Source organism: Manis javanica, chromosome 1 (genome assembly GCF_040802235.1).
Source record: "Manis javanica isolate MJ-LG chromosome 1, MJ_LKY, whole genome shotgun sequence".
NCBI classification, from domain to species: Eukaryota; Metazoa; Chordata; class Mammalia; order Pholidota; family Manidae; genus Manis; species Manis javanica.
Window position 1 is genome coordinate 175,733,459 of NC_133156.1, and position 17,207 is coordinate 175,750,665.

The 17,207-nt window shown below is 38.5% G+C and overlaps 1 protein-coding gene and 1 pseudogene across 5 annotated transcripts in view; one reads left to right on the forward strand and one right to left on the reverse strand.

The window, feature by feature from the left end:
• Window positions 1–17,207, reverse strand: part of CTNNA2 (catenin alpha 2) — a 1,115,489-nt gene that overhangs the window by 986,107 nt on the left and 112,175 nt on the right. For 3 of the 5 annotated variants that reach the window (XM_073241858.1, XM_073241854.1, XM_073241865.1), the window contains 2 exons: window positions 13,841–13,921; window positions 892–998 (listed from right to left, as the gene is read on the reverse strand). In XM_073241858.1, the coding sequence (XP_073097959.1) occupies window positions 892–998; window positions 13,841–13,907 (174 nt within the window). In that variant the 5' untranslated portion in view covers window positions 13,908–13,921. The remainder of the gene's footprint in view (window positions 1–891; window positions 999–13,840; window positions 13,922–17,207) is intronic. The other 2 variants (XM_073241862.1, XM_073241861.1) reach the window with 1 other exon arrangement.
• Window positions 12,426–12,521, forward strand: LOC140844694 (U6 spliceosomal RNA; annotated as a pseudogene).

The window sequence follows — 17,207 nt, forward strand, 5'->3', positions numbered from 1 at the left end:
TTGAAGATGGTACATTGCTGGCTTTGAGAATGTAGGAAGCGGCTAAAGAAGGCAAAAGCCCTCAAGAAGATCAAAATGGAAAAGGAAAGTACTTTCCACTAGAGCCTTTAGAAGCAACACAGCTCTGTCAACACCTTGACTTCAGGACTTCAGACCTCCAGAGCCGTAAGGTAAAAATTTGTGATGCTTTAAGCCACTAAGGTTATGATAATTTGTTACAAAAGCTATAGCAAACCAATATGAAGGGTCTCTAGTTAATTTGGTGTAACATTTCTCTACAAATATACCATAAAAATCTTGAATTTTCACATTCCATGAATTTCTGAGTTAATATAGCAAAAAAATATGCTTCACACGATACTAAAAATTAACTTATAAAAGTTAAAATACTAAGGATATATTTTTCTGTTGATAGTCATCTTGTAGAAATGTAAGAGAACTGTGAGAACACAGAAATGGAACATTTCATCATTCCAACATGATGAATTCTCCCTTGTAAACGAAAGGAAAAGTAATTCAATAAATATTCTTTGCTCTTAAATAGTCAGTGCAGTTCTTCCTGACTGTGCATTAGCATCTGAACGTGAGCTAGGAATGGTTTATTTAGACTTTGAATTCATTACTGCAAACGAGAGGGCCCTTCACCAAGGCCCTCTCTTCAATTATCTCATCAACTTAATTTCAAACATCACACCAAGAGGTGTTTAAAAAGCACCTCAAATATCTTATTGGGCAATAAAATTGTCCACAGTTCAGGCAGCAACATATACTCAGGAGTCAGCATGATGGCATGATATTCCTTCGTAGGGATTTTTCAGTTCTTTGGAGAGTCACAATAGAATCACAATAGGAATATACACACGTAACAAAGTATTTCAAAGCAGCCCTTACCTGTGTAACAAGTGGCTCCAAAAGCCTCTCCACTGTTAGTGTCCGGATTTCCAAACTTTTGGGGTCCCATTTTAAGATGATAGGTGAAGTTGCAGAAGTCATGCTCCCTATAGAAACACAAATGATCAGTCATAAATTATGATCGAGGAAATCATCTGTTACATTGGGAGTTCAAAATGAATAAATCACTGAAAGTTAGAACATATCACAAGTATGTGTCTGTTAGAGATGGGGCAATCAGCACCAGAATGGTGGGATGTGGTGCTGATGGCATGAGGTCAAACACTGAGGACTCCTGAGGGCATCTTATACATTAGGCAAATCTTGGGGTCCAACTGAAGCTGAAGTATTTCACTTGATCAATATTTAGGAAACAGGTCCAAGGGAGTTGGACCTTGCCCTTGAGTACCTACGGTTTCAAGGAAGAGGCAGCCAAGACAGGCAGCAAGGATGCCACAGTGTGACCCATGCGGCAACCAGAGAACAGAGACAGGGCTCTGGAAGAACTAGGAAAGGGGTCAGTCTGGGGAGACCAGACCAACGACGACGTTTCGGAAGCACAATGAATCCACCAGGATCACCAGATGAGGGACCCCATGTCATAACAAAAGGCTACCTTGTTTTCACCACATGAGAAGTGACCACTGAGGATATTATACTCCCTGTGGCAGCTGGTTTCATTCTCTTACATAGGAAATATATTTTACAAGCTGAGTGGCGGTGGTTCTGAAAATAGCCTGCTGCTATTTACATGCTCTCTGATTACCCACTGCATTTACATTCATGTGCCATACAATTAGGGTCTGATAAGGTTATTTATTTCATTCTAAAGCAATCTTCTCCTACCTAAGAATCACTAATGTAGAGGCAGCAGCCTCCCACATATCAAGCACAAAATATGGTCCTGGCCTCAATAGCATAAATTATACATTCCACCAGGGGCGTGTTTCTCACCAAGAAATTGACTGCTCTTTGCCGAATATATCTCGACAAGTAACCACTGGACAAGCAACCTTACATTGTACAAACTGAATCTGAATCATTGGCTTTAATACCACCATAAATCAAACTGTTCACAGCTGTTCTCTTCTTTTGAATAAATGTCCCCACTCAATTCCCTCCTTATAAATCAATGTATGTGACTATTTTTATTAGAATTAACACTACAAAAAACTATCACAGCAGGTGCATACTTCTTTACTGCCCTGCTACAGCTAATCCCTTTGCAAACAGACCCAACGAATTGCTTCATAAGAAAAGAAAAAAAAACAAGGCAAAGACAGCATGCTGGTATTTTACTTCTCTCCAAATGCCATGTTTAAAATAAACTAGCATAGCAGCCCAACCATATAGACCAATTTAGATGTAGGTTGCTTCACAACAATCAGTTGGCACTGCCATGCTGTCTGTCCTCCAAAAACCTAAAAACACTGTACACATTTCCCATTCACACCACCATCTGCCAGAAAGCAGCTCCAACATGCATAGAATTCTGCTGCTGGGCAGCACACCTTCTCATGCTCTGAAAGGATGAAGATGCCAGATGCTTCCTATATATACACAATACCAGTGTCCTTACAGAAGCCAGATCAAACTAAGTGATCTCGGTCCAGTATTTATGACACAGGTATTTCAAATTTCTGGAGAAGTTCTCCTGAAACCTTTTTCAGACTCTGGTGGGATAATAATGCCATAATAATAATGATGCACAAGACAGTCCCATAGGTAAGCTGGGTAACTACTAGTGAGGTCATTTTTACACTACAGCGAAAGGTTCTGGGGGAGACTGTGGTGAGAACTGCCGTTAGTACATGAGAATGTGTGCACAGGCACTGGTGGACCAACGAAGTCACAGAGAATTTTTTTATGGGTGATCCAATACATACGGTACAGAGATGATACTCAGAAATGCAGAAGTGAGAAATAAAAGTGCTGGGGCACTCACATCAGAAACACTAGTATGCATCAAGGGAGACAGAGAACAAAGCCTGCAAGCCAATGGTGAGCCAAGCCGCAGTCAGACAGGGACTTGAGTCCTGAAGGTCACAGGGACCTTATAAACCTACAAATGAAAGGGCAAGAGCTGCTGGGAAAGTCACTTGACTTAACTTATTCCTTTGGTCATCAATCCTCTTGGCCACTTCTTGTGACACAGGGAAAATTCAGTAACCAGAGACAAGGAAAGGTTATATGGCATACATTTGTTGAAGGAAAAAAATCTAGGAATATAAACTTGAAATGTTCTTTCCTTAGCCATGCAGCTTTTGACAAGGTTTAGACTAAAATTAGGAATTCTGTCCCTATGCCCTATTTACACAGCTTGGTTTAATGCCCAAGTTCCCAAGTAACAAAGGTGCAGGGTAGGGCTATAAAATCTCTATCTCTAAGTGCAGGATGTTGATATCTAAGATTTCCATTGAACTGCCTCTGAGGAGCATCGTAGCTTCAAATTAGCCATCAAACATTAGGTAGAGGAAGGCAAGAGGCTCCTTTGGCTATAATACTTGAGCTGGTGTACTCTTTGCAACCCATTCTTTCTAGAAGGATTTGTACCCCACCATTTTGGGCACACTTAATTGCTTTTAACTCTATGTATTAGACCTGCTTTAGAAACATTTCCCTATCAACGATTTCAGCCAACAGAAATTGCATATAAACAGAAAAAAAAAAAACTCATTCCATTCCAGGTAAGTGATCACAACCATAGACTTCTCAATTGATGATAGTAAGGACAAATGACAGCAGGGAAGAGAAAAAGTCAAACATCCTACAGGGCAAAGAAATGGAGCAATTGCTGTTAGTAAGCATGAATGGCAGCTTGGTATGTGGCCCCATGATAAGCATCCACAAGATGGCAGACTCTCAACCAGGAGGAGCACCCCACTTGTACCTTCCATACCTATAGATTCTGAAGGGCAAACAAAACACATAGGCTTTAAGGTAGACTGCAGGATTATTTGGTAAATAATCCCATCCCCCCCTTTAGACACAGGATCCAGAATTAAATGCTTGCTGTACACAAATATCACTGAGGCTTTGTCATTAACTGTTATAGTTGCAAAAAGACTGCTGTTTGAATTGAAGTTCTAAAATGTATCAACTCTGAAAAGTCCTTTCTGAGCCACAGTTTTCTCAAGTGAAAAATCAGGATAAGTACTTTATAAGGTTATTGTGAGGATTAGGTAACTTAGTGGGTAGAAAACATTTCTGCAAATATTAGTCATTAATGTTATTGTTATAATTGTCCAAAATTTAAGTTGTTTGTTTGTTTGTTTTTATAATTGTTTACCTCTAGGAAAAATAAGGAAGCATCTGTTAAAAGTAGAGATCTAGATTGATACTTCTCTGTGTGGAACAACCAAATTGCATCAAATGAAAAGGCAAGAAGACAAATCAAGTGTGTTGTCACACACATTAGCCTTTTGTCTTTCTAAGGATGGAATGACATACTGTCTCAAATCCAAATTACATATTTGGGCAACTGATAATCTGTCTTTGCCCATAAAAGAGATTCTATGTAAAACAAATTTTTTTTCTCAATGAGTTAATCATGAAGGGAAAAAAAGCATTTATTTTACTTGATTTTGGTAGGGAGATTTAGAATTGTGATTGGATACATGAAAGAGTAAAAGAGAGGGTAAATAATACAACAGGGTTGTCTTCTTCCATACATCACAATTTTACAAGCCCAAGACCAAGCTCTTAGCAATTTATTTAATCTCTGTGTAGACTTTCTTTTTGAAAAGTATCAAACTGTGTATCCATGAAAGGTGCTAACATGGCCTACATGATAATACAATAATACATTAGATAACTTCAGAATTTCTCCAGGGAGAAAAGGATGATGCATGGGGCAGGATACCAACAGCCATTTACCACTCAAAACATTAAAAAAAAAAAAGTCAATCCAGAGTAAAATGAGCTCCCTTATGAGCAGCTAGGGCTCAAGTGCCATGTTCCTTGGACAGTGTCCTAATAAAAAGAAAATCTCTCAAGACTGTCTATTGCAGGGAATGCTTTTAATTGACAAATATGTTAAAAGGCAGTGCATAATTGACCGCAGAAATTCCCCTTTCTAGACGTTCCTGGGAAATGCCTTTTGAACCCTTTGCCTCACCTTTCTGAGTTCTCACCATTTCTTCTAACACTCTTTTGCAAAGCAATGGTCCAGGATGGTTTCTATTTGCTCAGGAGGCCACCCAAACCTGCCTTCTTTCCAAAGGGCTCCAGCTTCATATTCTCATCATGAATCTTTCTCTTCACCAATACTGAATACTACTGGCAACAGACTTCCATGAGCCTGCATGAGATTACAGGCTGGCTCTGACTGACAGGCAAAGCTAGAAGACAGTAATGACGAAGAGTGGGTTTCTTCACCCGTCTCCACATGTAGATGTTGAGTCAGCTACTTAACCTAAGCTTCAGTTTGATCATTTATAAAACAAGGGTGGCAGTGACCTTATACAATTCATGGGTTTACTGGAAAAATCAATGAAATAATTATAAAAGTAAATGTGATGGTTTTACTTCTTTGCATTTTTGTCCGGTGAGTATCACACTAGTCCGTTTAAGACAACCATTGAGGCGGAGGCCAATGGAGATCCTCTAAGGCAAGATGCTTGAAAACAAAGATTTGCTGTGAAAGTGAGAAATATGCAAAAGAAGTAGATTTTTATAAATTTCTTTGGCATTTCAAGAATCAAGCCAGGAAACACTGAATTATATGGTTTCTTCTATGAGTAAAAATAATATTGGTTAATAATCTGGCCTTGTTGTTATCTCTCACTTACACCTTGCTTTCAGCCTTATGAGCTGTTAAGTAGAGGACCCAGTTGAAACCACCTGGGCATCTGACCTTCAGAGACTATCTTATGATACATTCGTGTTGCTCTCAGCTGCTAAATTTGTAGTAACTTTTGACAGCAGCAATAGGAAATTAATACAGATGGCTCTCAAATTCGCATGAATCACTATCTCCTGGAGGTCATGTTCATATACAGACTGCTGGGACCCATCCAGAGAGTTCTGATTCCTTAGGCCTGGACTGGGTCTGAGAATTTGCTTTTTTGGGAGGTTCTTTGTTTTTTGAATTTCTAACAAGTTGTAACAAGTTCCCAGATGAGGCTGATGCTACTACTGGGTTGAGGCATCACATTCTGGGAACGACTGTCATAAACACAGACCATGGCCATGCACACCCGCAGGGGAGCAGTGATGATCAGGAAGACCCGGGACATCTCTGTGTGGACCCCAGGACCAGTAATAATAAAACCTCTGTTATTATTATAATTACTGTAATTGTTGTTCTTTATGCTTTGCAAAAGGTCTTTATGCTTTTTAGGGGATCCAGTAATCCAAAATGAATCTCAAAGGCAAAGAGGAATACCAAGTCAAAATCACATGTTTTTTGTCCAACCACATGTGCACCAGCCACCCATCTCCCCAAAAGTTCTAACAGCTCCCCCAAGAAACACCTTTTCTTGGTAGAATAAGTGCCAGAGTAGTGATCACTGTGAAGAATGTAAATTAACAGTGAGAGAGAGTCACACCCCTCAGTTCATCACAAACAGAAATGGTCAAGAAATATTTATAGAAAATAAATGTTTCCAAAGAATGTGTTCCTAAACAATTTGAAGTTACTTAAGATATAGAAAAATATCTTCCAAATAGTTTAGCTGAAACAAAATAGTGGTCCTAATTTTCTGTTATTAAGGGAAGGTACTTCTCGTATTCCAGTACCTTATTGTGAGAGGGGCTTTTTGTCTGGAGTTCAGGGTAGCATGGGTGTATGTAGGTGTCACAGGAGGAACTGAAGTTGAGAAGCAAAAACAGAAAAGGAAGCTCTTGATTATCCTTCAAGTATCCCTAGAAAGTAAAAGACTCACTGATGCCCAGGAGAATATACTCTGAGGCAACAGAACCAAGCTTACAGGGAAGCAGGAAAGCTGGGTAATGGGCACTCTTCCTGGAGGTGCCCTGGGTATGGAAAAGGCCTGGTCTCATGGCCTAACAATGGGAAAGTCCTGTTTCTTGTCTTATTAACTTTGTTCAGTGTAAGCTCATTTCCATTAACTCTGACTATAAGGGGGCAGTGGACCGCCTATCACTGTCCTCTAAATAATCACCATTCAGAGCCCTGGTTCAGTGAACAGAGAGGGGAACCAAGAAGCAAGTCTCAGCTGCAATTATAGGATCCATCACCATTTCACTCAGAACTGAAGTGGTATGTAATTTCTAACTGTTCTTTGCTATTTGCAAGGGAGGCAGTTACTTCTGCTACCGTTAAATCGAAGTTTAACACTGCCCTACAGCATTATATTATCTGCAAGCCCCTTATTTACAGTAAGCCCGTATCTTTTAACAAAACACCAAAATAATGCCACTGAACAGAAATATCATCCTAATAATTTCCAAAGGCTGTAATAACACTTCATGTCTAAGCATAAATGCCTACTAAAGAATACCTTAATATTTTTTGAAAGCACTATTATAGCCCCTTGAGAAACTCTTATTTCTTCTGTCCAAATGAACAAAACTTCACCAAAAAGAAATATATGAAGAAAACTCCATAGCCTCGAGACTTGCAGGATGACAAGTTTAGATGAATAATATAGAGCCTAGAGCTTGCTGATTAAAAAAAAATAACTATGTCCATATCTTACTGAAATGGGTTTTTATACTTTCAAAAGCATACTCATAAAATTTAAAACTAACTGCCAACTTAATAGAAATTCACCACTTCTGGAGTATGCTAATAGAAAGTCAGTAATTTGAAATTTGAAATGAAAGCTAGTATCTGTCAAATTCATTTGCTTGCTTTCTGCTGCATTTACAGTCTCATCATTTAAATTCACTTTTGAGCATAAACAGACTCAATCTACTGCTAAATTATAGCTTGTTTTCCATCTCGGTGTGAACCTAAGTGGTATCCAGGTAGGCAGTGCTTACTCTGTATGTTATGTTAAGTTTCCCAAGTTCCAACAGGGACAGTTTTCTAAAAAAAAATAGACTTGATCAAAGGTTAACACTGTTCTGCCTAACATCCTTCAGTAGCATGGCGATTCAGATTTGGGTATTAGAGTTCAAAAACTAAAAATAAGAATAGTTAATATTTTAGGTAACATATTCTAAAGATCTCTGTAGTCTAAAAGCAGTCACATATTATTTAAGAGCAGCACAGCTTCTTTGGCAATTAATTTATTCTGTGTCCTTCTCACCTCCTGTAAATTAGAATTCCAAAGGCAATGATCATAAAACTCTCATCTCCACCAGAATCACAACATGTCATATTACGATTACAACAAAACAACCACCAAAACTGCTCTTCTTCAGTCTCTTGAGTTTCAGTTCAAGTTAATTACCTGGAACATTCTTTTCTAAGAGACTAACTCTTTTCCAGCAAGTCCCAACCTCTTTCTAACAAGGGACACCTTCTGACCATGGACTATTAGATCTTATTTTGTTAATATAAATCTTCTGTTTCGATCAAGTATGGACCACATTATAGCACATGGTTCATGCCACTTCCCAAAGTCCGCACCTGGAACACCTTCCTCCTTATCCTCCAACATCCAGTAATAACAATGTCTCACTGCATTTTCTCCAAACCCTTAAATTGCTACTAGATTTATAGTCAGTAACAGAAGATCTTACTTTCCAGCTCATTGTTAAGAGATTGACATCAGTTTTACATAACACACTTGATTATAAACTCAGCAAGGCACAGAATTAAGTTTTTGTCTCTTTTTTATCACCTGTAGAATCTAATAAGGGTTAGCTCTAGGTCCTTCATAAACGTTAAGTACGCATGTACAAAATAAAATCCAACTATTTATCTAAGTTTTTCAATATTAATTTTTTATCTTTTCAACTGTGAAGCCCATTTTCTAGAGAGTAATACATTTTAAAATATCTTTCAGACATATTTTTAAACATAATTCTTTATTCAGTACTTGCTAGAGACCTGAAACAAATGATATTTTGGTATTGCTGAGAGAACATAATATATATTCAGGTTTGTTTACTCATTTAAATATTTTGAAAAATAGTTTTAGTACTTCTCTTAACTGGATCACTAATGTTTAATTAAAAATTATGTTCTAAAACTGGGTGTCATTTTTGTTTAAGAAAAAAAATAATCTTAGGGCTTCCTACACCAAACTGATGAGGTCCATTTTGGTATTTGATTTATGGCCAAGTTCCATGTGAGGAACTTTTCCCAAAGGATCATCCAAGCTCTGTAATTTGGCCCACAATACCTCTTAGGAAGTATTACTTCTCATCGACCCTAACTGCCCTTTGTCCCCAAGACCTAGTGATGTTTCCTTCTCTAAATCCTATACTGGTATTCCATCTAATTAGAACGACTACTACATAACATTCCATGTGAATTCAAATCCTCTTGTGTTGCTCTCTATTTGCTTTATATAAGTTTTCTCTAATATACTCAGAGACTGCCTCCTTCACAATGATTACCATGGCATTGAGCATTTAGTAAAAATGTTAGAGGAGTACTTGGGGGCTATATTCTTTTCCAAGTTCAAGTCTCACAATCACACACATACAAAATGACTACAGTTAACATACAATACCAGTGCTATTATGCAGAAAGGAGTTCTTCAACCTAAAGTGCACTCTTTAGATGCCACTTTTCTGAAAAACAGAATGAAAACTGGTTTTCCTCCTGAAAATGCCTTTAATATTCCTGCAAAGAAGTTGTGGATAAAATGAAGGTTCCTGTGGCCAGGATTCTCACCTGGCCCTGGTTGGCTAGCTCACTACACATGTGTGGGCAGTACGTTGCTATTGACTCTATATAAAGAGCCCTGACCAGTGCTCTGGGTGACACAGTGGCATGGCTACAGGAGAGCAGAGCAGAGGCTGGAGTTGTGGCATGGCCGAGGACAGAGGCCCAGAGGATGGCTGTGTGGGCAGAGAGGCCCAGAAGCAGAGGCTGGCTTGCTGCATGCAGACTTGCTCTGAGTGGACAAGATTTCAGTGATTGACCTGCCATTGTGGAAATAAAGTTGGGTATAACCCTTTCACCCCAAGAACGTTCTACTGTCATGTCTTTGGTCATACTGAATCCATAGTGAACTTGCCCAAGGACTGAAACCTGGCGACAGAAGTCAAATCTCACACACTCCAGTTCTTCCTCTCATCCCTTTATCCATCCATTCATTCACTTAATGCCTATAATCTAACCACACAATGCATGCAAGGCCCAGAGAGGTGCGTGGGAAACAGCAAGATGTATCAGACTTGCTTATTGCTGACTGGTGAGATGAGACTTCCTCTGACTCATGATTTTAAGAGCAGCAACCATTCACCAAGAGAGGAGTGCTTACAGAATGAGCTCTGTTGAAGATGGGCATCTGTAGGGCCACTATCCTTGAATTTCTTTCAACAGGGCCTTTGAATCAGGTAATACAGAAGTAACTAACAGTACCTCCAAATTTTGCATGTATTGATGCAGCAATATTGAGTAGTTTGAGCAACAGAAAAAGGGGAAAAAAATCAATGCCCTTTTGAATTGCTGCCAGAAAAATGCTGAAAACAAAAATAAGAAAGATTATGAAAGCATTCAAGTAATCCTAGGAAGGAGAGTCAAAAAAACAATCATAAAATTAAGATATGATATAACTAAATAAATGTGGGTATTTAGATAATAGCTATTTTAAATTGTTAAGTAATTTTTAAAATGATTAGTACTAAAGGGCATGCATTTTTTAAACCAGATCTAGTGGGTTATCACATTTTATTATAAACATCGAAGTTAAATCCACACTTGTGCTGCTGAGTTAATATGGAATTAAGTTTCAGAAATTCATAGAGAAATGATTTAATACCCCTGGCCCTTTCAGTTCCCTCCTTAAAGTGCTTATTCACCAGGTCTAATGTAAACCTGTTGTGTCTGTTGCGCATCTGGTGGCAGTCATAGTTAAGTGGAAACAATTTGCATAAATTGTTATCCTTGCCCCTTTCAACTGAATTACCAGACTTGAAAGGCTGTAACACATTATAGCAATTATGTTTGCTTAGAAATCTTTTACGTGTGGGTTGATATTTCGGCACCATGGTACTCAGCACATATGCCCCCTGGTAAATCACCTTATTAAGACTGTCGATACAGAAAATCATATGTGCAAGACAGAAACAAGTCAGGCTTCCTTCTGGTCTTCTATGGCATTTCATTTTGTGTTCATGAGGCAAAAAGTTACCTCAGGGGATATGCTTTTGTGAATACAAAAATAATGGGCACCATGGCATTTAAGAAATGCAAATAAGTCTCTATTAAGTCTGTACTTAACAAGGTAGTGGTCCTTTCCATGTAGTTCTGATACTTTCATTTCACAAAGCCAAGGACTTCACAGAACTCTCCTGCACGGGAGGAAGTTATTACCGTTATTAACAGTTTCATGGTCCTATCATCAAATCCTGGCATGCTGGAGGGAATGGGAGCCTCGGGTCGCTGGGGGTGACAAGACGTGTGAGATAGAAGACACAAGGACACTAACGCATGCTGAGGACTCACACTGAGCAGTTGCTGGGCATGCACTTTACATGTATTACCTAATGCTATCTTCTCAGGGCTCTGAGGTCCATAGGACTACACCCCAATTTCACAGATAAGGGAAATAAAGCACAAGGATGTTAAGTCATTTCCCAAGGTTTATGGAATTCAACCAAGATTTGTTTCAGATCTGTGTTTTTTTCCCAACATACAATGGAATTTCCCTAGAATAAACACTTCACTTTGAAGGTCATAAGTCTCAGGGACAGACAAGTTAAGATAATAAAGAAATTTAAGTGGTTTTACAGAAATATATGGATAATAAATTCCTAATGGGTTATGTAAGGTAACTAAGTATTTGGGGACCATTCCTGACCTTTTAGTTTGCCAGAAAAGACTAGGCCTTTCTCATGTGCATCCCTTGACACCACTCTCAGGACACAAGTGAACAGATAATGAATCTTATCAAATATGGCAGGTTTTTGTTTCATGCCAGTTAAAAAAGCTTTCTTCAAATAACTGGATACATGTGGGTATCAGCCATCTTAATTTTGAGGTGACCAGAATCACCTCAGGTAACCATCAGCAATCTTATCAGCATCTTTTTCCACCCTCCCCTCCTTCCCAACTGCCTTATTGAAAGACAGGGCTTGTGGCCTCTTTCCTAAACTCATTCTTTCCTGCCTCTTAAGGCCTCACTCAATTAATCACAATCTCTCCTTTTATCTTCAATTTATTCCCCCTCTCTATTCCTTTCTGGAAGTTAGTGGAACGTCTTCTCTAGTTAAAAAAAACAAACAAAAACCCTCTCCACCCTACTCCTTTCTTGGTATTCTATACTCTTGTCCCATTCACAACCAGCTTCTAGAAAAGGTGATCTGTACTGCTTGTTCCGATTCCTGCCTCCCTACTCAGCCTCCATCCCATGACAACCTGGCTACTGCCCCCACCATTCCACTCAAGTCAGCCTTGCAAAACTACAAAGGATCACCTTTTTCCTAATGCAATGGACACCACGTGCTTCACCAGACAGTGAACTAAAATTGAAAAGATGGGAGGATTATCATGGTCTCTGGGCAAGGATGATAAGCAAATTCATGTAGTGTCTTATATTTTTTTAGTAGGAACTCATTTTGTTAAATAGACATATATCTAGATAGAATATGTTTGCATATAAAAAAAGTCTCAAAAGACAGACATCAAAATTTCAACAGTAGCTATGCTGGGAGGCAGGATTTAGGGCAATTCTTAAATTATGCATGATTATATATATTGTGCACCATATATATTTTACATGTATATATATATATATGTGTGTGTGTGTGTGTGTGTGTGTGTGTATGTGCATGTCATATATACACACACACATATATATATTTTTTCAACTTAGATAATGATGAGATATTCCTTACCTAAATAAAAAGAAATGCATCACCTAAAAATATCTAGTGGTCCCTTTTCAGTTCTTATCTTAGTTAACTCAGTAGTATTTGACAGTGTTAGTATTTTTCTATTTTCTTGGCTTCAGGGGCAATATTCTCCCTCTTGGTCTTCTTCTACTCTGTTGGCATTTTATTCTTAGTCTCTCCCTGCTCTATACATAGTCCCTGGGTGACGGTCTCATTCAAATCAGCAGCTTACATTATATTAAAAACTCCCAAATCTATTTCTCTAGCTCAGGGCTCTTACCTGGGTTCCAGCCTCATCTATGCAATGACTAGGTTTCCAAACACTTCAAAATCAACATGCTTAAAAATGAATTCATCATCTTTCCCCCAAAACTGGTCCAACTTCTACAGTCATATGTCAACTATTACACTGCCTTTCTTCAAAAATCACTAAAGTAAACATAGGTGCATCCACAAGTATTTGTTCAACCCCGGTATTGACAACTTAAGGAGCTCAAAATTCAGGAAGAACTCCAGGAAAAAATTCAGAACTTGAATTAGTGCTATCCCTACTGACAAGCATAAGGTCTTTTGAGCAAGCGCTTTGTGCAGGAATTCCATGAAGGGGGAAAACCAGTTTCCAGTTATATCTTTGCTTTCTGGCCATGAAAATGATTCTCTTAGCAAATCACCTGCTTCATGTGCAATTATAGGGCAGCACCTTTATGAGCCTGAAGGAACCAGATGGTCTTCTGTATCCCTTTTAGCACTAAACTTAATAATTATAACCTTCCAGTGAGAATAGTTTTCAACAAATTCTTTTCAGTTCTTATAACATAAGCCAGATGATAAACTATGTATGATTACCAGGGGGCTTATTTAGGAGGTTCTATTAGGTAATCCTTAAGGTTCCTTCAGGTTCCTTAAGGAAACCAAGCAATCTTTGCTAACCAAATTTAAAGACAGCATTTCACACACTGGTATAACTACCTCCCAACAGGAGGGCATGCAGGACTACATTGGCTCTTCGATACCAGGGAGAGATTACCTGGGATCGGTGGGTAGGACCTTGGTCCACGCTCCTCCCGCTCCTCTGACCAAAGACAGGCATGCATGAATCTCCCTTGGACTGGATGGGAAACAGAGGAAAACAAATGGCCTCAAATAGATTTGAAGACAGAATGATATTTAAGGTACAATATAATTAATATGGAAAATACCACATTTCATACACAGCTTCCTCCACTAACCCCTCAATGTGTGCTGCTCTTTCTTTTAAACACAATCTTAGTTCATCCAAATATTGTGCATCCACAGGTTTGTGTTAGGGATGGATCCTTCTTCAGTCCACGAAGGAGAATCATAATTATTCTATGGCAAGTATGTGGAAACTCCACATAACTGGAATTTCCACTTTGCCATTTCTTAGTTCAAATTTGGGTTTGCCCCCAAATGAGATCTGACAGCAGATCAGCTGGGGATCCTCAATAGGTATTTGTTGATTAATTAGAGGAAATACATTCATCATTACTTTGGGGGATTTTTTTAAATTAGAAGTTTATGATTTGGGGGCTTGTTTAGATATAAAATCAACATTCCAAGTTCTGTTCTAAAATACAAGATAGCTGTGCACACCAATTTTATTAAAGTGTATTTTATTTTGTACTCATGAATTTTTAAGCACTTTCTACTTTCAATTCACAGAGTGATTATAACTTCTTCGGAGTTCCTTTTATATTAAGCAATATTTTATAAATAATGATAATTATTCTGATTCCTGCTTTAATAAAAAAACCTTAAAATATTTTATTGGCAGGAACTAAGTCAGCCTCACTACGGAGATATGAATTTCAAAGAAAAAGAGATGCATATGGACGCACAGCAATTGCTTCACAGTCAATAAATATATGACCTTAACTATATGTGCAGCAGAAACATGAAAATTAGAAGGGTTTAAAAACATGTGAATTGCATTAATAAAAAATCAAGGAATATTAAAAAATAAACAACATGGATGGTGCTAGAGGGTATTATGCTCAGTGAAATAAGCCAGGCGGAGAAAGACAAGTACCAAATGATTTCACTCATCTGTGGAGCATAAGAATAAAGTAAAAACTGAAGGAACAAAACAGCAGCAGACTCACAGAACCCAAGAATGGACTAACAGTTACCAAAGGGAAAGGGACTGGGGAAGATGGGTGGGAAGGGAGGGATAAGGGGGAAAAAGGGGTATTATGATTAGCAGACATAAGGTGGGGGGCACAAGGAGGGCTGTACAACACAGAGAAGACAAGTAGTGATTCTACACCATCTTACTACACTGATGGACAGTGACTGTAATGGGGTATGTGGTAGGGACTTGATAATGGGGGTATCTAGTAACCACAATGTTGCTCATGTAATTGTATATTAATGATATCAAAAAATGGCATCATAAAAGTACTACAGAAAAAATAATAATAATAAAAATAAAATAAATAAAATAAAAACAAACTGTCCTCAGTAGAATATACTGTAGGTCCTAGAAATCCTAATTCACCTAAAAGTGTTATTTTCAATCAAAATACTGCAAAACTATCAACTAGGATTACCAGGCAGAGGCACTGCTTCAGCAAGGCCAGGGGTATGAAGGAGTAAGCAGTTCAGACCTTTAGGATAACTAAACAGCACTTCAGCTTTTCACATTCGAGCTGTTTTTTTTCTGCTCCTTCAGCCGGTGTACAAGGCAATGAAAGGAAAGGATGAGGGTGCTCTGAACGTCACATGCCAGAAATATTACATTTACATAATTTTACAGTAAACTGTTTATGGTAAATTGTTTCACATTCTTTGACAGTTCAGATTTCTTGTGTATTTATAGGACAAAACCACCTAAAGCTTTCCTACATATTTAAAAAATAAGTGCCACCAACTCCTGTAGTATTTAAAATGGTTTCATTGCATATATGAAAGTAATTTGCTCTGTGACAACCCCCCGGTTAGGCAGCAGATACGCAGTGGGTCCGTGACCACACACAGTGGGAGTGTTGTGGCAGTTTGAGCCCCAAGAACGGATGACCCTACTGCCACAAACGGAGACTGCAATACAGTGTGGGGTATGGAACACTGATCCTAAGGAGCATGTAGTTAGCAAAGAAAATATATGCAGGACTACAAACCCAAGGAGACAGAGCTATTTGGTTGCACAGACAGATAAAAGCAAAATTAGGAGTTAACACATAAGGCAAATAGCATTACGAGCACTGCATAGGGGAGGAAAGGAAAACCTCCAGGATGACTGTGCTTACAGAGAGTGCCGAGAAAATACACCAGAGACATTCAGGGCCATGATAAAATGCGACAGAAAAAAACACAACCACACCTGCTATGGAAAACACAAAACAGGATCCCCCCACCTAGGTAAAAAGATCACAGCCAAGAACACAGTCTGCACAAGAAGGGTTTAAACCAATTTCTGTGCAAAGAAGTAGAAATCATTATCCAAATGTACTGTAGATTATTCATACTTTGTTATATATTCATGTATACAGTAACATGTACATAATCCTCAATTTAGACAATATTGTTGTAGAAAGAAGTTGAAGGTCCACCCACACAGCATAGTTTAACAGCAGTGGCCCCTCTGTCACCACAACAACTGAGGTTCTAATGCCCAAAGGGGAAAGTTTTGGGAAGTGACACGACTTTTAAAGTAGACTTTGAATTGCACAAAGTGATTCCTCACAATTGGAAAATAATTAGAAAATACAGAAAAAACAGAAAGAAAAGTTACCTCAAATTGAACAATTTAACCCTTCGATGTGTTCCATGCTAGGCTATTTGCTTCTCTGTTGCACACTATGTATATTGAAAGTTTTTCTTTAAAACTGGGTCTAGCAAGTACACTGTTTTAAGCAACCAGTTTTGTTCGTTGTTTCTTTTACTTAGTAAACCCGTTTTCAACATTCATGTGTTTCTGTGCATTAACAGCTATATGGTAGGCCAGCTTATTTAATTTTCCTGCACAAGTCTCTGTGTTTAGACATATACGGTGTCTCCTCATTTCTGTAAATGTGCCTTGGATTTAATTTATAGAGGTGACTGAGCTATAACATGGCATGGGGGAGAAGTCAATGCCACTGGAAGCAGCTTTACTAATCAGCGTTCCATGAAGAAGAGGCATGCCGTGTATTGTAAGGCCACATGCGGAAGCACCAGGGTCAGTCTGGAGGCAGAAAGGGGATGTGAGGAGAGCTAGATAAAGGAAGTGACTGCAGATAAGAGCTTTGGAATGTTGGTTTTCCTATGAAAGGCACACTCTCAGGCCAGTTGTTTACTATTTTTATAAATTAACTATCACTGGGAGGGGCATTCTCTCTAGGGCTAGCAAGGCCCCAAGATGCTAAAACATCATAAAATACAAAAAGTAAAAAAAC